At 38.5% G+C, this 22208-nt stretch overlaps 1 protein-coding gene across 1 annotated transcript in view; it reads left to right on the top strand.

Annotated features, from left to right (window-relative positions):
* The first annotated feature begins 410 nt into the window (after window positions 1–410).
* The window catches only part of LOC310650333 (RNA binding protein fox-1 homolog 1-like), a 35808-nt gene continuing 14010 nt past the window's right edge, over window positions 411–22208 (top strand). The window contains exons 1-2 of the mRNA XM_083379238.1: window positions 411–516; window positions 14787–15008. Coding sequence (XP_083235364.1) covers window positions 430–516; window positions 14787–15008 — 309 coding nt within the window. The 5' untranslated portion in view covers window positions 411–429. The remainder of the gene's footprint in view (window positions 517–14786; window positions 15009–22208) is intronic.

Here is a 22208-nt window from a genome sequence, read left to right as displayed (position 1 = left end):
ACAAAACTAGAATTGCTTTTCAAATGCATGTATGGTATAATGATGCAATATGGTATAATGATTTATCCAAGAAATGATTGATAAATATGTGTTTACATGGAAAAAGAACATGTATCTTCAGTGCTTCACCCAGAGTTGCTTTAGATAATGATATGGACAACATATAAATTTAATAAATAAACATGTATATAAAATAAGAATATTTAGGACTGCATACAACTCAATATAATAGCACATGATACTACTAGGATGGTCTAAGTAAAGAGTTTGCAACAGACACTTGTGTTTTTGACAGCTGTTGGCGTCCTTCAATGGCACTGTCCCATCTGCCACTCAACACTCCCTCAGCTGGTGCCAAAGCTGCTTGAACAGAGGCACTTTTGACTCCTTTTGGGACCTAGTAGTAGGGCCCTTCCTTTATTATGTGCCATGTTGTCCCCTCCAGCTGTGGTTCTGCACCCCTACAGCCTGCCTGTCTATCCTCCGGCACCCCAATGCTACTCTGGGCTGGTTCAGGTATGATCATTTGTAATTATGTGTACATTTATACATGTGTTTGTGTCTGTTTGTGTGAGATAGAAGAAACGTTTCAGTGTCATTGACAAAGCCCAGCTGTGCCTGTCTTGGTGGTCTTGGGACAGCTGATAAAGCTTCCCCCATTGATAAATCTCTCCATTCCTGAGTTATTTTTACAGAATTGTTCAGACAGGCAAAGTCTTCTCCTTATATGGAAAGGGATATTTACAGCTTCTTCAGGAACTAGGAGATCGATCCATTCTGTCCTTTGTACTATGGATTTCCTTTAGTTTGTATACCAGGTAGAACCTGTCCACTGAAAAACCTTAGGAATATAATGGATGGAACCTCTGTTGTACATTTTTTTGTTCTCTACCAGTCTTAAAGTTTAAATGATAATCTTAAAAAGCAAATTTGACTTTGGTGGACAACATAAAAGATTTGATGAGAGAAAAAGGTTACACCCTCAGATTCTACTCTATTTAGAAGTTGACTTTCTTCTAATTTTTCAGTGATGCCACACCATTCATAATCTTTTAATCAGGCAAAACTGTTAGTGGTTTTGAAATGAAATAGAACAAATACAACCCTATACTTCAATGCATGGAGGGCCATTCCTGATAGTATAAGCATTTTATAATTAATATAGCACAGCCTGTCTTCACTTATGTTACTAGTTTAAATTATGCTCAGCACTGTAGAAGAAAAAAATGGTAGAATGCATGAATAACATGGGTTAGCAAAAAACAAAACAAAAAAAGCCCTAATGATTTTACAATATAGATAAAGCATCCTAAAATCCCTTGCAAGTGTGAAATGATGAAGCTGGGAGATGTGTTGTTTTGCTGATATGCTGAGGAACACAGGCATCCAAGCAGATTTGTTTGCTTTTGGACCAGCACTAAATACTTACACAATGAGTACGTATTCATCTATTCATTTTCTAGCTTGGGTTGTGCAATACTTTGGACTAGGCTAGGCTAAAATTGGATTGGTGTCTAACATATTTTAGGAGAGCCAGTTTGGTATAGTGGTTAAACCACCAAGCTAGAGTTTTAATCCTGCCTTAAGCACAAAGCCAACTAATGAGGTTGGGCCAGTCATTCTGTCTGAACCCTAGGAAGGACATATCTGAAATCTTACTAAGAAAGCTGCAGAGACTAGTCCAGGAAGTTGCCATGAGTCAACACTGACTTGAAGGCATTAAAAAATGTTTAAGGAACCCAGTGATTCTCAGGGTATAGCGTATGAACCAAGCCATCATATAAAACTCATAATATGATTTATGTGTTCGGATAAAGTATGGCATGTAAACAGAGCAATTGCATTTTGTTAATTTGGACCCTGCGGGATTCATTTTTGTGAGCCAAGTGCACACCAATATATGATAATCAACAACCTATTGAATGAGATGCTTTTGAAATAATTTAGAATTCTGGCAACCCTTTGTCAAAAATGTGTATCATGCATTAAGGCTGCAGGAATTATTTTTGGGTGGAAAACCCACATATTTTGTTCTAATCTTTATCACGGGGAGACAGTTGTGTCTCACTAAATAATAAGAGGAATCTTAAACACTGCAAAGTCACTGATTAAAATGCAACAAGAAAACATAAGAAACATAATAACAAAAGCAGAACAATAATGCCTGCCAAGAACCAATGTTCATAACAAACCAAGGTAGACCCCAGAGATAATATAAAATGTTTTGTGAACTCAGGCAGAAATTTGAATCTAATAATATAATTAAAATTATAAATGATTTGTTACTTGTGTTGAGAGGATTACATTGTATAGTTCAATTGTGCCTGAACACTTACTGCTTAAAAATGTACAGTGCAGAAATAGATAACCTTATGCTCTTCAGCATCGAATTGGCTTCAACCAGCATGTCGAATAACGAGGCGCTGTGGATATTATAGTCCGGACATCTTGTAAGCATCATCTTGCTTATTCCTACTTTAAACAGTTGTGAATTATCAGCTTTCTTTGTTCTTGTAATTCAAAAGAGAAGCACCACTGAGATTTTATTTTTGCTTCTTTCATCACAGTATTACTAATAGTATTAACAGTGAAAACATCTGACAAAGCAGAATATTTTTGAAAGCTTTCCAAAATGGGTCTGCCCTACGTTAGACAGAATAAGGCAGGTATTATCCATGCTCACCTGGTTATTTTCTTAAACTCCTGAACCTTCCTCTTTGTTGGAAGCACATATGGCATTGATCTGCAATTTTTAAAAATTGTAGAGGTGTACCTAGTAGTGATATCCTAAAAGGCACCCTCTCTACTGAGACATTGCTAATTATTATGTGTGGCATTAGCAATAAGTAACCCAGCTTATTCATTTGAAAGTGTAGGCTCATTCCTGGGCAAGACTCTGTTCTTACAATTACATCTAATGAGCCAACAATGACCATTCCTGAGCTAATTGAATTTGGCAGTTCTCCACACCTCAGAAGTATCATAATTTAATTAATACAATGTGCTATATGTGGAGCCATACTTGAAAATTGTTCAGAAACCTCAGATGATGCAATATGAAGACGCTAAAATGAGGACATTGGTTACTAATCAGTGCAATTAAATCTGAGTCATATAATGTCCATATTTAATTACAGGCACAGTTCAAGATAATATTTCAACCCTTAAAGGTTAGGGCCTGGTTGTCTGAAGAACTGTCTATCCTTTTATAAATTTACTTGAACATTAAGATCTGCAGGAAAATCCACTGCAGGGATGACCTGTGTTTCTGAACCTTAGCAATCATTAAGAAGAGCCTTCTTTCACATGGCTTCTAAACTATGGAATGCCTTCTTCTCTAGGCTCTCCTGCTAGCCTCATAAAAATGCCTTTACTAATCCATTTTTGAGGGATGATGATTTTATCTTCAGCTCATTCTTGGCCTAGACCAGGGGTAGGCAACCATGGCTCTTTTATGACTCGTGGACTTCAACTCCCAGAATTCCTGAGCCAGCATGGCTCAGCTTGGAAACTCCCTTTCCCCTCAACATGGCTCGCTCAGGAATTCTGGGAGTTGAAGTCCATGAGTCATAAAAGAGCCAAGGTTGCCTACCCCTGGACTAGACCTACCTTTAGTTTCAAGTTGAAAGGGATGTTTTCCTCCTTCTCCCAATACAAAGCTTCCTGTACAGGAAATTTATTATGCTTTGGGAATAAACTGGGATGTGATGGTCTCAGAATGGAATTTGTTCTAGAAACATTTTCTTCTTATTTGATTGCTGGCTGCTGCCAGCTTTGGTGATTTTTTATTTTCTCTACAAGAAGAGTGAATATACAAAAGAATATTAAACTGCCAGGAGATTAATAGGCCTGACAGGATTCCTGCTATTTGAGATGTGTGTATGTATGTGCTGGAGAGATCATATAGGAAAGTAGTTGATCTACACACACACACACACACACACACACACACACACACACACACGGAATAGAAAAAGCTCTTTTTTTGACCAAAACATTTTGAGAATGAAATTGGTTTCCTGAAAGAGATAGAAAAATCCAGAGGCACAATTGCATTGAGAGTTTTCTGGGTCAAGCTTCACATTTTTGTATTTTAAATCAATTCTTCCCATTACTCAGAAAAACCTTGGTAGTGATGGGCTATTTGACATGGGTGTATTGATTTTTTGTTTTTCTGAGAAGACTTATCAATCTCCTGGGAGAAGCAGCCACTATAAATAATTAAAAATAAAGTTAAATAATAAAAAGGAATGGTTGAACCCCCCAGTGTATTTGGTGGTTGATTTTTCAACCAGTAGGTGACACTGAGTGCAAGAGGACTCTGTATTAAATTATGAAAGTGCAACAAAACTCTCCCTTCTTCTTGTTGAGATGCAGTAAAGTTGGGGGGAGCTCAATTTCAATTTATGTTAATATACTTTTGTCCTGAGTCAAATATGCATCAATTGTCTTATTTTTATGTTTTGTTCTTAAAACATATATTGTGATTCCTGGAGTTATTTTTATAACAACCAAAAAAAGCAGGATATGCGTTAAATAAAAAAATAAATCCACTTGAAATTTGACATAGACTTTGCTGTCAAGATGGACCTGCTGTTGCTACCACACTGGTTATAAATTTAAAAGACGTTTGTTTATTTTCAAAACCTCTAAAAAAAGATAGAGGCAAAGGTAGTTTAAGAGATTGCAAATAATGTTTGTCCTTGGAGCAATGGCAAATTTGAAATGGATACACAGCAGGTGCTGGTCATGGCCTATAACATGCTTCCTCTACTTGATGCCCTCCAAATGTATTGCACTTCAATATCACAGTCAGCTTGCTGGTCTACATTTTCTTGTGTTGTCTAGTACAAAAGAGACATTAAGCTTCTTGAAAAGATCTTCATCTTGAACAGATTATTGCCAATGACTGGGCACTTGCTTAGAATCATATCAGAAGGAAGAAAGTAAATTTATATATGGGAAAGTCACAGATTTACCAACCACGTGCCTGAAAGCATGCTGAAAAGCTTGTGTCTTAATATTAACATTATTCAAAGCAAAGCAAACACTGAGCATTAACAATAAACATTATTTTTTTAAGTTTGCAAGATATTGGAAAATCTCTTCCTAGACAAAAAGGGAACTAAATTTGTCCTATATAAAGCATCCTGCTATGCAAGGAAAAGACATCGAGAGCATTTTCCCAGTCCATAATAGTGCAACAACAGATTTTATGATATGGTATTATTCCAGACATTAGAGCTTTGTGAAGTGGGATTGCATAGTGCTTATGACTGGTATTCTGCAAAAGATTCCAAAAGAGAAGTCCACTTAACAACTCTTAATCCAGTTTCCTGCCAAATGCCCCTCATCAAACTTTCCCCCAAACCTCCAGAAGATTCCTTGATATAGGTTTTATTTACAAGTGTGTTTGCCTTCCCGAACCCCTGCCCTTTTGAGCAGTGAGTGACAAGAAAGTGCCATAGTCAAATAGAGCTATTTATAAATGCTGAAAGTGGAGCCAACTATGATAAGAAAGAGTGTTGGAGGGCTGTTTTCAAACTACCTGGTGATACTGTTTGCAAGAGAGATTTTGTCTTGATGGAGTGAGAGAAAGTACATCAGTCTCTGAACAAGTGATGGCTGGCAAATGTCATCCATATCTATATTCTCCCTTGTTTTCCCATGGGATGGATAAAGACATTTTTAGAAAACAGGTGGTACAAAGTACTCCTCCTATCACACTAAGCTTCTCTTCAGTTTCTGTCTGTGTGTGAGTTTCCTGATTACACATAAACACACACAGAGAGACATGCATTTAATTATAAGCAGATCACATTGCTAACTCCAAAATGAAGGTGGATTTAGACAGAAGACTTTAGTGAAACTATTTTTGTGGATAAGATACCTGGTAGGTGGGCAGTAGTCTTCCAAAACACAATTCCTGCTCAGATTGCGGCCCAGTTGCGGCCCTATCTGGACCGAGATGCCCTACGCACAGTCACTCATGAGCTCGTGACCTCCCGGTTAGACTACTGCAATGCTCTCTACATGGGGCTGCCCTTGAGGACCACTTGGAGGCTTCAGCTTGTACAGAATGCAGCTGCGCGAGTAGTAATGGGAGTTTCCCGATACTCTCATGTAACACCTCTTCTCCGTGAGCTGCATTGGCTTCCAGTTGCCCTCCGGGTGAGATTCAAGGTGCTGGTGATGACCTTTAAGCCCTAAATGGCATGGGTCCGGATTACCTTAGGGAGCACCTGCTGCCAGCATCAGCTTCCCATCGTCCTGTGCGCACCCACAGGGAGGGCCTCCTTAGGGTTCCGCCAGTTATAGATTGCTGGTGGGTGATTCCCAGGGGGAGGGCGTTCTCTGTGGGTGCGCCCGCTCTTTGGAACGAACTGCCGATGGAACTTCGGACTGCCCCCGACCTTCGCTCGTTTCGCCGGGACTTAAAAACTTGGTTGTTTGAATTGTCTGGCCTGGACTGAGGGATTTTATATTAAATTAAATTAAATTAAATTAAACTAAATTAAATTAATTTTAAATTTTAATGTTATCTTAATTTTGTGGGCTTGTATTAATTTAATTGTATTTTATTCTCTCTTTTTGTTTTTAACTTGCCCTGTGAACCACCCTGAGTCCTTCAGGAATAGGGCGGTATATAAATTCAATAAATAAATAAATAAATAAAAATAAGTACACAGCAACTGGTATACATAGTATCTGCTTTGTTTATAGTATGCTTTACAGTTTGCAACTCTGGCAAGAAAGAAACACATGTTTTGAACAACCAACAGCTCTGCAGTTGGCTACTTCAGCTGCTAAGCATTTGCTTTTTAATCCAATAGAAAGTCGATCATCATGATTTCAAACAATCTTTCATTTATTCCTGAGGATTTAAAGTAATTTTTCTCTTTTAATAAATCAAAACCTCCTTAATCACTATTTCTTTTAAGAAAGCTGAGACTTCCATGATCCTGCTGTCCCCACTTAACATTTGGTCCAAGCTGTAGTCAATTTCACAACTAGAGCTTATAAAATCAGCTTATAAAACAAAGGATTCTCTCAAATCTTGAAGCCATGATTTTCTCTGCCAATTTAAGTAGAAGAATCTTCCCCTAGCAGTGATCTGCTTCTAATGCTGCACAATATGTAGAATGCTTAATTACACAAAAGTCCCCATCGTGAAAGCATCTAGGGAACACAGTTTTAAGGGACAATAGCATGCAGACAGGTTTGGATGTATACTGTGTGTTCTGTGCTTGAAACAATTGTCACACTGACAGAGTAAAACACTCATGTAGACAGCTGTTTCTAGAGTTTATGGACTGAGTTTCCATATGCTCATTCAGACACAAGAGAAATGCAAACTAAAAATGCTTACATTGCTCTTCCATTTTTTTCCACAGTAAGACTATGATTTAGTGAGCAATCCCTGGACATTTGCAATGTGCTGCTATTATTTAAAAATCTCCCTAAAACAAATGAGACTGAAGCTTAAAAAAGAAGAAAGGAAAGAAAAGCGATACTACAGTTGATCTTTTGCTGAAACTTACTTTCAGCTTCAACTATTCATCACTTCTAAATTAAGAATGTTGATTATATTGAATATTAATCAGTTGCTTTGACAAAATCTTTGTACATCTCTTGGCCAGTTTGAATTTTATGTCAGAATTTCTGTTTCATAGCATTTGTTACTTTCTGTAGACTTAAAAACATTATTACATATTAACAGAGAGTAAAACTGAAGTCATCTCTTTCTCAAGCAGGGACATCTGCAGGAAAGGTTAAGAAAAGACAAGATGGCAGTTGCAACTATGCAATGGAAGCCCCACCCCTTTTGTGATGCATGCATCTTGATTTTGCTTATTCACCCATTGTTGACATCATAAGTTATGGATTTTCTGAGACACTCTTTTGCACTAGTTACATTCCTATTCTGCTCAGTATGGCATTAGGTGAATGAAATTGTAAAGTATTTGTCCGGATAGAAAACTATCAAAGTTGTGCTTGCAAATTGATATGTTTTCATATCATGCTTCTTTTTTTCCTTTTTTTTTTGAGGGGAGAGGAATATATTAGTTTTAACTCTTGTTCAACTGGGAATGAACGTAAATTCTGGCTAACATAGGTCAAAGGACAAATCTGGAAACAAAGTGTGCTCTTGTGCTTCTGCAGTTACAGAAATAGATGAAGACTGGTGTGGAGGTGGAAAGTGGGTACTTCTAAGAGAGATATTATAAAGTGGTCCTACTAAGCAGGCATGTGAGTCATTTAGTAGAAACTTACTGGTTTACTACTCTAAAACAACTTTCAGCTTATGTTGTTTCATTTGCAAGTATTTTTCTAAAAAGTAAAATAAAATAAAAGCAGCATCAAGGCAGGGGCAGGAAATCAAAGCAAGATGGTCAAATTATCTCTGTGTCCAAACCCTTCCCATTTTGTATGTGCATATTTATATGCCCATTTCTTTTTGTTTTGGCCCAATTTGAACACTACGGAATAAAACCTCGATTTAACACTGGACTATTTCTGTAAAACAATTCTTTGATCCTATGAAATTATCATATTCAAAAAATTAACAATATCTACATGTTATTAATACCAAAACAAAAATGCACTTTCTTTCAAACAAAAATCAATGATTGAGCTCATACAATATTTAAACTAAAGTTTACCTATGATTTGTTCACTTAATGAGACTTGGCTAGATTTGTAGTGTCATACATGATGCTTTATCATAAATATTGACTTATAAATCTTAATGTCTGGTTTCACACATCACAGTAAGTTATATGACCCCATTACAAGTTTACACTTTGAGGCCTCTATCTTTGATTCTGGAGACCAAGTTAATACATACCTAATTACCTATGAACCAAGTGAAAATGGATCCTATTTACAGAGAGGGGGTTTTTGGGGTGTGTGTGGAAAAATAATGAGTATCATCTGAGTTACTGTTCTATTAGTCTGAGTTTTATCTACTGTTTTATTGTTGTATGCTGTGTAGAATCTGTGGTTTACAGCAGTATATTGATTGAATGAATGAATAAATAAATATTGGTAAAGTTTACACAACCTGCTAAAACATCAGTTGTGCTTTGCTGAACATAGTGACAGAGCTCATAAATAACTTTCTGCATCTGTTTAATGAAATCTGATTTGATCTTATTTTTGTTAACTCGTACATGCAACCATATGTGTTTGTACTCATCGTTGTACTGGTCTGGGTCTTCAGGGAACAGGTGAGATTTCACAAATGGAATAATTCTTTGAAGGGGTAAGGGGACAAAAACTGTTACACATAAGTCCTATTCTCATAATGCACTTAAGTAAGTTAGGGAGGGGAGGTTAGTAACTTGTAAAATAAAAAACAGGAAAAATAAATCAACTCAGTCAATTAAATATGATGAGGTTAAATTTAACCCCTAATCAAGATTGCAAATGTTAAATAGCAGGTTCTTTGACTCAGGACTGAAGACACGAAATGGAGTACAGGGTAACTCATCGTTTATTTCGTGCTGTGACTGTAATGGAGCAAATGGCTGCAACCAGCCACAATATATAGTCTAGCTCCTAGGCGGCAGCCAATAGGTTTGGATCAACCATTGCCACCTGGAAATAGCCAATTGCAGCACAGGAGACTTGTAGTCTGGGTTGCTGGAGAGCCGTTAGCTGCTCCAACAACCCACGTGGTATTCCCTCAAAAAGCCTAGTACATAACAGTAAAGGTTTGGGCAAAATTAAAATCTTTATTCCTGCCATCTATTTTTCTTATAAGAGGACATTTCCTCTTAGCATTCAATTATGTCAACCCAGGACACATTTACTAATTATAAAAAACAACTAGACTTTTAATTTCTTCATATTCTTCTTGTATCTATCTTTCCAATCTGTTTCTATTTTTGACAAAAAATCTGTAGGAAGTAGACTCTGAAAAATCATATTCAATATGGTACAGCAATTTTTAATTAGTTTTTTTCCATCAGTCCTCTTCAAGCATCAGTCTTTGTAGAAGAGGGGTAAAATCCACTTAGTAGCCACAGCCTGAAATTCAGGCTTTATGTGGTTGCATGTATTAATGGCAATGTGAGTTGTTGAAATTGTTGGAGCACTGATCAAGGTGAACCTCAGCATCAATATGTGGTTAAAATGCTGGATGCTTTGTGAGATGACCATATAATACTGAAAACAAATGGAATTTTAATGATCAAAGTGCTACAATCTGCACCCTTACTTAAAATTATTCATTTAAGCCATGAGTATACAAGCTATTTCCCTCTACAGGTAATCCTCAATTTATGACCAAATGAATAACGATCATTCAAAGCTGTAACAGACCCCTGAAAAACTACTTATGACCCAGTTTCAAAGATTTGATATCATTATCACTCTGTGATCATATGACATGCAGAAACTGAATGTCACATGACCTGAGTGCTGCCAACAACCATAAATAAGGGCCAGTTGATGAGCACCAAAAAAATGAAAAAAAATGATGCTCATCAACTGGCCCTTATTTATGGTTGGTTGCAGCACCCCAAAGTCATGTGACATTGTTTCTGAAAAAAACAGCCCACAGCTAACAATGGGCTTGCTTAAAGCCAGGGCTTTTTTTCTCATAGAACGCTCAGAACGGCGTTCCAGAAACTTTTTTTTTTTGCAAAAAAACAAATGAACAAACAACCCAGCTCCCTTATTGGTTTTCCTAAGCCTATTGCAGGGCTAGCAATCTTGTCTCTTTTTATTACTTGTGGACTTCAACTCCCAGAAATCCTGGGACTGCCATGCTGAGTGGAAAGGGAGAGGCTCAGGAATTCTGGGAGTTGAAGTCCTTGAGTCATAAAAGAGCCTGTACTAGAGGAGGACATTAAAATTATTTACAGGATTACTTCTTTTGGAACTAAACTTTTAGAATCTAAAACAGCTAATTCAGAAAAGCCAACAGGAAAGAAACTCACATTTTTCATCTGCTTCTGTCTTTTGGAAGGTAAACTTAGATAACAAAATAATCTATTTCTTATGTTAACATCTTTGCAATGAAATCAAAGGTAACAGGAAAGAAATGAGAAACATTTTTCTTAATGTACTATGTCTAACTTAGCTGATTCTAGGAAAAAATAGTATCTTCTGTACACTCTTGAAAACTATTTTCAATCTAAACAAGTCTTAAGAATGAAATATTCTTAATTTGGACTTTACTTTTACTGTTTGGACTGTTGTGTGTTTTGAAAAATAGATTATTTAGAATCTAGTTATTTTGCACTTCAGTCTTTAAATAATTAACCTAGTATATACATAACAATATATGATGTTTTCTCTGGTGAGCTTAACATCAATAACAACATTTATTAAAAAGGCTAAAATAATTTCTGGGGTTATTATCTGTATAGTAAAATTTTGGACAAACAGTGATCATGTTACATATGTGCATAAGCGTAGTCAGCAGCATATGCCTTTTTAAAAATACCAAACATGCAAAGAAACAAAAATAAGTCCAAAATATCTGTATTACATCCAGAAATGCCAACTTTGCAACCAATATTTCTCATCCATAACTATGGCACCCTAAGGATACCTGCATACATGCAAATGTTTCTCGGGGATCAGTAACACAACAGGCATTGCTTTTTCCTTCCAGTAACATATACCTAAAACCAGTTTATTGCATTTGGCAATTGTGCTAAAAAAAACCTCACTCGTTTAATTTGAAATCAAGTGAAAAATTGATTTAAATTATTTTATTAAAACAAATTAATGGCAATTCTTTTATAAAAAGTTGCCTCAAACAAAATGAGTTTGACATGCCTGCTCTAGATAGTTGAATGCTCCAAAATAAATTCTAGACCAGGCCTGTACATGCAGCCTACCAAGCACCCTTGGACAGAGCACAGACTTTTTTTAAAAAAGTAATAAAATCACCACCACTGCCCTGAAAGTCATGTTGCCTAGTGCCTCCATGGCTTACCATGACCATGAGCTCCAACACTGTAGATGCTCCTCTAGTCACCAAATCATTGATTAGCCCACCAGCATTCCTTTGCAGACCACAAAGATTTTTAATTTATCAGTGTGGGCCTTTCCTTTCTACAAGAGAAGAAGAAGAAGAAGAAGAAGAAGAAGAAGAAGAAGAAGAAGAAGAAGAAGAAGAAGAAGAAGAAGAAGAAGAAGAAGAAGAAGAAGAAGAAGAAGTAGTTGGAAGGGACCTTGGAGGTCATCTAGTCCAACCCCCTGCTAAGGCAGGAAACCCTATACCATTTCAGACAAATGGCTGGCCAGTCTCTTCTTAAAAACTTCCAGTGTTGGAGCATTCACCACTTCTAGAGGCAGGTTGTTCCACTGGTTAGTTGTTCTGTCAGGAAATTTCTCCTTAGTTCTAGGTTGCCTTTCTCCTTGACTATTTTCCATCCGTTGCTTCTTGTCCTGCTTTCAGGTGCTTTGGAGAATAGCTTGACTCCCTCTTCTTTGTGGCAGCCTCTGAGATATTGGAACATTAGTACTTCACGTGATCTTGATTCTGTCCCTCTGTTAATGCAGCCTAGCACTGTGTTGGCTTTTTTTGGCAGCTGCAGCACACTGCTGGCTCATATTTAAGTGATTGTCCACTAGGACTCCAAGATCCCTCTCACAGTTACTACTATTGAGCAAGGTACCACCTATACTATACCTGTGCATTTGATTTTTCCTGCCTAAATGTAGAACCTTACTTTTTTCACAATTGAATTTCATTTTGTTAAGATAGTGCCCAGTGTTCGAGTCTGTCCAGATCCTCCTGCATCTTAAGCCTATCTTCTGGAGTATTGGCTATTCCTGCCAGCTTGGTGTTGTCTGCAAATTTGATGAGTTCCCTATCTATTCCCTCATCCAAATCGTTGATGAAGATGTTGAAGAGTTGCACAGACCTCTTCTAGATTTTCCTCTTGCCTTTCCGAGTTAACTCCTTGGTCTGTCATTGAGCAAGAATTGACTTTGTAGGGAAGCATATTATCATTTGATGCATATTTAACATATGTTCTACCTTTATTTACCAATTATATAATATTTGTATGCAATCCACATGGCGAGGTTTGGGGAAACTTACAACAGAAAAAATATATTTTTAAAATTATAAGATCAAAACATCGCCTGGCCCGCAGCACCTCTGCTGCCCACATTGCACAGCCCCGCCATATAGAGTGGGCTCTGCTGCTCCCATAGCACCAGCCGCGCCGGCCCCGGCCCCAGGGAGGGGAGCCCGCCACCAACACCCTTCGTACCTGTGACTGCAGCAGCACCGCCCCCCCCTCCCTCCTGTGCCAGCCAAGATGAGAGTTCCGGCACCTTTTTTTTTTTTTTTTTAGAAAAAAAAGCACTGCTTAAAGCCCACAGTGTTCACTTAACAACACGACCAAAACGATCCAAAAATTGGATCTGGTCATAGGTTGACCCATTTTACTGTAATTGCAAGATTCAGTTATGTTGGGATCTGTTGACCAAAACATTCAGCAATTACTGGATTAACTACTCTGGCCTTGAAAAGAAGTCTTGAGCAAAACAAACTCGCTTGCTTTTGTTTGAGGCATCAATTCAAGTCCTAAAAATATCTCCCAGTTTTGCATTTTCCCAAATCTGGCTCCCATTAATCCCCGCGCCTGCCTTTGGGCAGGTGGGACAGGTGCTAAGCCACCGCAGGACAAATTGCAAATTCCAAGAAAAATCTGCAGCTGTCGGCGGCCGCCTTTATCAGATCTGGTTTTTTTTTTTAAAAAGAACTTTTCATTCCCCCTCCCCCGCCGCTTTTCTTCAAACAGCTGAAAGACAAAGCCGGCACAGCAGCTCCAAAGAAGAGCAGAGAGAGTGTGGGCGGGAGAACTGATAAGAGAGCAGCCAATCCGAGAACCCGTACGCGCCGAGGTTCATGCTCATTGGCTGAGAGAAAGACACAAGGGATGCCTTTATAGTCGTGGGGATAGGCTGAGGAAGGGACTTCTGGATGGGTGGGTGTTTTACCCCAAGCATCCTTCTCAGCGTGGCAGCGATTCGCAGCATAGGTGGCAAGGGATGGGGCCTGTTGGTGTAGGTGGGTGAAATACTAAAAACTTTTCAGAATTTTCCCTCTGCCCTCCGCCTAGGTTTTGGAAGCTGGGACCTTTGTTTTTTCTCTTGGGGAAGGGAACAGAAGGGGAAGCAATTGGTCGCACGGGTTGCAAAACTAAGGAGAGAGGAGAGTGTATTAGCTAGGATCCTTCTGCTCCATTTCTCAGGCGCCCTAGTTATATGACCAGATGCTTGTTATCATCAGAATTAGAATGATTTTAGGGCTTTTTTCATTATTAAGGTTAAGGACATTTTAATTTCACTTGCCATTTTTATAGCTAGTCAGGATTTGAAGTGCGTATGCTGGCTCAGTAGTTTGTATGTTCGGATATATTCTCTGAGTGTACACACATATATACATTCACAGACACTGGAGTTCTCTACTGTATTTCTTTATTATATTTGTTGTGTGGCTATTGTAATGGGTTACCCTTATCTCTTCAGCTATATAACAAAAGTTTGAGGAGAGGACAGAATTGGTTTTGAAATAATTTGAGATTCTCTCTTTCCCCCCCCACCCCACCTCTCTCTCCCTCTCCCATACAATGTCAGATGTGTATGTGTTTCTAGGGCAGTTTGAGCACAGAGGGATGAGCCTTAGTGGATATGGGGATTTTATATTTTATTCTCAAGAGTCTGCTTCAGAAAATCGTTCCCTTGCTTCTCTTGACTCGCAGGTTGTGGCAGTGGTCAATTTCATTTTCTTTTTATTTTTATTCCTCCAGGGTAGTCCAGATGCTGCAGTACCACCTACTGATGCCATGACACAGACATTTCCAGCTCAGTACCCACCGCCGCCACCCCAGGCCCGGCTCCCCCCACAATACCATCTCCATAGCACCCCATCTGAGTACCCATCTCCAACTGCCCTGGATCACAGCCTGCGCATCTTCCCTGAGCAGGGCACAACTGCATCGGACCCTCTGCCATTGCCTCCACCTCCTGCCGTAAGTGGAGGGTTGGTTATCTAGCCCTCATGAAGGAAATGCCAAGAGAAGGGCAACCAGTGGGGTAGTTGGGGAAGTCAGCAATAGGTCCTAGCCTGCAAAATAAGTGTGATCATTTCTTAGGTATTTCTCAAGAACAGGTTCTGGCATTCTCTGGCAGAAAGAAACAAGACAAGCTATAAAGGGTATTAGTTGGTCTGCATTTCATTTCCATCACATCCTCTTCCTGCATCTCTGTATTTGAACCCTGATTTGTTGTATTTTCATGTTATCTATTTGTTAACTATCCAGCTATCAAAATTCTCTGCTGTTTCATGGAAGGGATAGCATCATTCACAGTGGCATGTTTGATGGCTGGGTTTTCCGAAAGGTAAGGGTCATTTAGGGAGTGAATTAAATTAGAGCTTCCCCATACAAAAGGTTTGGTATACACGATTTTGCTAAACTCACAGCTTCCTGGAATGCTTGGGGCTTCCTTAGATCCCCCAGCCATTTGGATTTCCAAGTTTGAATGAAAGCCTTAGTATGACTGAAGCAGTAGAAAGAGCATCTCTGACCATGATAAAAACTCAAACCCAAGCAGCTCCCCTCATTTCTAGAGGCGGGAAGTGGGGAGAAACTGGAGATGAACAGAATTGTCAAAAGATATCTTCAGAGCCAGAAAAGACTTGCACTTTTCATTTTGTAGAATAAATATAGAATAACCATTACATATCTGTGAGGTTCTGTTGCATGTAAATGTTGCTGAGCCTTTCTGCAGTATAGGTATAGTAGGTGCTCAGACCGTCCTTTAGATTTAACACATTTCGGTCAATAAGGAAGTTCTATCACCAATTCGTCTGGGATCATGCACATTTCCTTTTCCTTTCCTTCATATCTGCCAATTCTAGGGAATTGCTCTTTTCCCAAGGATTGGTTTATTAGTTTTGAACTTTTCAATCAGGAGTTCAAGGTGGCATGTATAAGTAGCCCTCCTACTTTTTACATTACAACAATCCTGGGGTATGTGTGAGATAGGGACAGACACACAGCCTCAAAGTAACCCACTATACTCTCTTAGCTGAGGGTAGGTAAAAACCTGGGTCCCTGTGTTCCTTAACATCTTCATTGCCATATTCATTTGCTATCTTAGTGATTTCCTTGGACCCAGATTCTTTCTGGCTGTCCACCATCTCCCTATGTACCCCTTCCATTCAAGCAAACTTTTTCTTCTCTTATCCTAATCCCAGTTTCTTAGAAAACAAAATTTATATCAATACATCTACCTTAATCTAAAGCAAGATAAATTATTCAGGGCCTTGAATTTACCATATATCAGGACTTTCAAGAAATTTTGGAATGCTGAAAACATGTCTCATTGAAGATCTGTAAATGGTGATTTACTTTCTGTAGAATATCTAGTACTTATTCACTCTCCATGGATGCTTGTGAAGTCTTAAGATGCAAAACCACAAAACGTAATACAATATATGGAACACCTTGACTGAGTTCTTGGACCAGCGGTTCCTAATATAACTTAAACCTTCACTTTTTTCTTTTTATAATTCTTTTGTATGATTTTTACTGACATTTTTTTAAAAAGATAAAAATAATATGAAGTAAAGGAAAAAGGAAAAAGCCAAGAAAAAGCAAAAAGTGCATGAAAAGAAAAAAGTTGAAAAACAGAAGGAAAAAACTACAAAGAAATGGCTTTTGATATGCCTCACCATAGTTAGAAGTATAATTATATTTTAACCTTTCAAGTTATATCACAATGTTCTTTCTATAACTTATGCTGTCTAATCATCAAAACCATGAACCACAAATTCATTTTTTTTATTTTTACACCAAAAGTCTATAAAAGGCTTCCAGTCAGTCCTTAGTTCTTTTTCCTACTCTAATAAAAGCTAGTCCCTGTCCTTCCAAATCCACTTCTGGTCCATTTTTTTAAAAAAAAATTGTGAACTCGACAGTATTCACTGCATCTCTACTCCTTTCCAAAGCAACATGCAAGGGCTTCACTTGTTATTGTTTGCTCTCATTCAGGGCTGCTTTGTACTTAGGCTCAACCTACACATTTGTTTTTTTTATTTTAATGCAGTTTAGTTCCCTCCTTGAATATTTCCAAAGAAAAACTGGAAGGGATCGCTAAAGCCAGAAGTAAGGTTGGTTTCTTTGGGACTGAGAAGGAGGTATTATTTAAAATAATACATACAAATGAAGGCTAATGCATCCTTCATTCTGTCAATTATTTGCTATCTAGAGCCCATCCTCCTACCCTACACCATTTCCTTTCTAATGCTTTTGTTGTTTGTGGAATTGTGATCATAGGAATTTTAGATCTCTTGTCATATCCATTCCTCCTAAGCCATGGTTGAAGAGAGTACAGAATTCCATAATGTACCAGTTTCCTTCAACCTTGCAGCGCAGAATGTTTGGATGCTTCTCTGTACTCAAACAGGAATATTGATTCGTTGCCATCCACCTTCATGCATACCAGAATTATAGAAAGAAGAGAGAAAGTATCAGATCTGGTAGAGTATGGGGAGCTGCAGTGTGAATGCCCCTAATGTATGTCTGCTTAATCATGAAGTCAGATATTTCTGTCTTGACAGTGTCTTTTTCCATCAACATTGCTGACAGGTACAGAATTTGCCTGAGACATTTTGCTATCTGTATCAATATTCTATTTTTCCCCCCTGGATTGGCTCAAGCAGTTAAATCCCAGCAGGAGGTTCCACAATTGAGTCTGTTTGCTTTTTGACTGTGATAGTAGAGACATTACTTCCAGCAGTTTTCAGAATATATTTGTTCTCTGTAAATAAGCTGCAAGACTGTGTTGTTCTCTAGAGAAGCATTATGCTTTGATGTTGATGCATGATAAAATATAGCCTGCAGCTCTTGCTGGACTCTCTCACATTTCTATGACATACCTACCACTTGGTTGCTGGCAATTTTCAGTGCTGAATCCCAAATGTCTTCTTAAAATATATAGAATACAGTACTGAAAATGTTGCATCCATAGCTGATCCCTTAAGGGCAATTAGATAATTTGTTGTAATTAATAGCAGGACAAACCAATCCAGATTCTGCTAGAGAGACAAGCTCAGTGAAACAACCTAGTACTTTCTAGATATTTGAACTACAGGTCCAAGCAACATAGCAGACTGTGGATATTATAGTCTATCTGAACAGTAACAGATTTACTCCCTCAATCTGCCGGCCAGTTGGCAACCCAACTACTTTGAAATCCTCCGGTGTTTTGACTGGGGGCCACATCTTGAGTTTTGTGAGCACTACATCTGCTGGGTAGCTTCCTCATAGCAAGACTGCTGTGGGTCATATAGCCTTTCATAAACCAAAACATTAGAGGAGACACGGAGAGGCAGATCACTGTCATTACAGTAAGAGTCACATAGTTGTTGAAAACTATTTGGGCCAAAAGTGAGCAGTGAAGTTAAATATTGGTTTAAATATGAGAGTAAGAGGGTTTTTTATTGGGTCAAAGCCTGTTTGCCAAAATTCTATGGTGCTTAATGCACTATCTACTTGTATTTTTTGATGGCTATTAATACACAGAACATAACTATACAAATATATGGTTCTTTATAAAGTAATAAAGGTAATAGTGTTAATTTAAACAAAGCTTTAAAAACAGGCATTCCTTCTTGGTTGCCTGAGGTAAGCCTAACTGATTGTTTGTGACCAGAGAAATGTCCATTGATGGACAATTTGATGTTTGGTTAATTTTGATTTTTTGCTTTATTGCCACTATCCTGAGAGAGAAAGATATTTTTAAACACATGTATCAGAGGAATAAAACTGAGGGCTGTGTATGGTGCCAGAAATTCTTGTGTGTGGCCTCACCAAATACCATCAAATTGAAAGTGGAAGAAGCAGGGAATAAATAAATACACAACTGCACAGTAAGCATATTGATTGCTTACTTAATTAAATATTAGAAAAGAAATAAATATAGTAAACTCTTGGTCCTGTTACTGGGGGGGGGAGTATTGACCGTTAAGGCCAAATAAGATCTTTGGCTTGGAAAAAAATTAAATAGCTTGAGGTATAAAGATCAGGTAATTATCTTTCAAACAGGTAGAATGGAAAGGTTTCAAATCCAAAGACTTGGGTGCTAAACTCCAGAGGATCCAATAATTTCTCATTTGGGTGCACCATAAAATCTCTCCTTAGTTTTCCACCTCACAAGGCCATAGAATCCTCCCTTCTCTCTAATCCAGCAACAGAGGCAGTGGATTTGGTGACCATATTGGGTAATGATGCCTTTCTCCAGCCAACAGCTGCACCCGTATCAGATTCCCTGCTCTATCTTTCACCTCCTCCCCCTGCCCCAGATCTTTCACCATCTTCACCAGCAGCTGTTTATCTCCACATGGACAACTAGCACATAGCCAATAACCTCATTTCAAGGACACCACGTCCTCTTATGAATTGTAAGCAGAGATTTCCAGAGACTGTTTCATGCCCAAGACAAGAAGTCCAAACAACGTTTGTTTCTCTCTCCAAGGTGACAAAATAATAAATAAACAAAATGAGCTTTTTCAAAAACATCCCAGTGTCTATCTCTTGAAGCAAGGATAGACCTACAAGATAAGATAGACCAGAGTCATCTTGTAGGAGAGATGGGCAGCATAAAAAATTCAATAAATTTAATAAATCAATTACCATGAAGAGAAATGCAGAGTTGACTTGAGCAGATTTGAGGTGATTACAATAGGATGGAAATTAGACTGACATTTGTATTGGTTTTTGCCATCATTTTGTGGCCATGGAGACATTGTGGGATTTTCAGTCCCAAATGCCAAATCATTTTTGAAAGTTTAGGGTTTTTTGCATCCTGACAACCGAGTAGAGAGCATCATTTTACTCAGATAATTAAAAATCTTGATTGGTCCTGAAGCAAGTTGCCTTAGGGCAGGCTCAAAGCTTCTAAGAGGGCCTTTCTTTGCTATTCAAGTCTCTTTCATAGACTAATTTACACTCTGCCCTTCTAGCTTAATATCCAAACTAATTGGGTTGCCAACTGCCCAGAGGAAAAAGAAGAAACATGGAGGAAGGGATTCAAATCACTTCTCTTTTTCTTATGAATCTAACAGTAGTATATAAGTTGCAGAAACCAGCAGGGCAATTTTTTCATACCCATATAATCACCAGCTAATTCCTTTAATTCATATTGTTTTTAAAGACAACTGCAGGGACTTTTTCCAAAGTTGGCAAACCTGCTTGCCAATTCAGCACCTGGCTCTTGTACACCCATGCAATTTCTGATTTTTGTTTTCTGTTCAGTAAATAAATGCCAAAATACCTCAAGGGAGAGTGAGCTTTGCTCATGCTTGGCCTTATGCTTGCATCTCCCTTTTTTACTTTCACCTCCTAACTTCTGCAATCTGATGTTGCTGGGATTAGACTCTGTGTGACCCCCAGCCCCAGCTCAGATACTACGGAATCGTGGCTGTGCTTTGGGTGATGTGCTGGAAATTTAAACAGCGGTATTTTATTAAAGATGTACTTACTATAGATAAGTATGACTGTCCAATTTTCCCCCACCATTTTGAGTGTCAAATTATGTCTAGAATGCTTAATATAAGTGCTTAATTTATGTTGAATGTGTTGGCTGAAATAGTAGCAGTCCTGTCTGTTTTTCCCCTCTTTGTGTAAGTTTTGTAGCTTTTTTTTCCATAGCAGATGGTATGTTTTAGTTGCTGATACATCCTTTATGCACTTTTCTTGGTGGACCAAACAGAGGGTGTTGTTGTAACTCATCTGTGTGTTTTCTTTTTTCTTTTTCCCCTCATGGAACATGAGAGCTGCTGCTAGCTTTGTAGCAAAGCTGTCTTTGCAATGACTCCTTGTGTCTTTCCTGGACTAGGGCCTTTTCCGAGGTGCTAATGGCAACGTGTGCGGACCTCCTGCCGAGCTCAGGTTTTCTTCCAGGCATCTTGGACTCCATCACATTTCTCTGGCTCTAGTCTCATTAATACATGAATAGTTAACCTACTCACTGCGCAACTGCACCTGCCTGTCTTCTCAGCCTGACACTTGAACTCCCCCCCCATCCCACCATTCCCTCTGCATTTTATCCTCCCAACAAATGTTGGGCCCTATTGGAAAGAATTTAATCCCTGTTGAACTTGTCTTTATAAGCAGGACTCTGAACCTTTTGGGGGAATCCATCTGGCTAGTGGGAGGTGGGTGTGACAAGGGGAACTAGGGATTGTGTTGCCCTGGGGATCAGTAGAGGAATGGGGGCACAGGGGAGGATTTGGTGGACTGAGGGGGATGGCTACTGCTTGGGGGGGTTGTCTGCATTTGGGAGTGGCTAGAATTGTGTGTCCATGTGCTTTAATACTACACACAGGTGTTGTGTGCTAAGACAAGCAGAATCACTGTCCTGTTCCCTAGTCTGTAAGCATGTTCACAGAAGGGTGTGTACATTGGATATCATTCTGGTTAGGATTCAGAAATAAAAGGGAGAACCATAGAACAGGAAGATTGATCTGTGCCCGATTCCCTCCGGGTTCATAACTGTCTCTGGTCAAGCAAAAGCAGCTCATGAGACATGTTTCTGAATGGAAATTCAAGAGGGAAAGGTTGGAGAAGACTGACTTCATTGCCTTGCTTCAGCTCAAAGCTACTACCTCGCACAGCTGCTTTTCATCTTTAAAAGGTGGGAAACATTATTCTTGTCTGCTGTGCAGTTCCTGGTTTGGTAGTGAATAAAACGCATTGCTACACACTAAAGATACTCTTCCTGACAAAATATAAAAAGATGCTTCAGGTTCCAACTCGGATCGAGCCCTTCTGTTTTTGGAAAAAAATAAATGCCAGCCTTCAGAATTTAAAAATTTAGAGAATGTTGAGAAGGAAGATGCTATATTTTTTCCAGCCTAAGGGCATAATCAAATTCAAATTAAAAATTCATAACACATATTAAATTGGTTCAACTGAATAATATATGTTCCAGATAGTTTGACTTAAAATAGACCTGTTTTTTTTATAGATGGTAGATGATAGAGCAGCAAACCTATTTCTGGATTGTATCGTTTTAGATAGCAGGAAGGGCTCATATAACTAAATGCTCAGCTCCTTATGAAATACCGTATATACTTGAGTATAAGCCGAATTTTTCAGCCCACTTTTTGGGCTGAAAAATTCCACTTCGGCTTATACTCCAGTCAACAAAAAAACTTACCGAGG

Source organism: Vipera ursinii (genome assembly GCF_947247035.1).
Source record: "Vipera ursinii genome assembly, chromosome: Z".
Classification (NCBI taxonomy): Eukaryota; Metazoa; Chordata; class Lepidosauria; order Squamata; family Viperidae; genus Vipera; species Vipera ursinii.
Note: the sequence above shows the minus strand (reverse complement) of the source record. Positions and strands in the feature narration are given on the sequence as shown.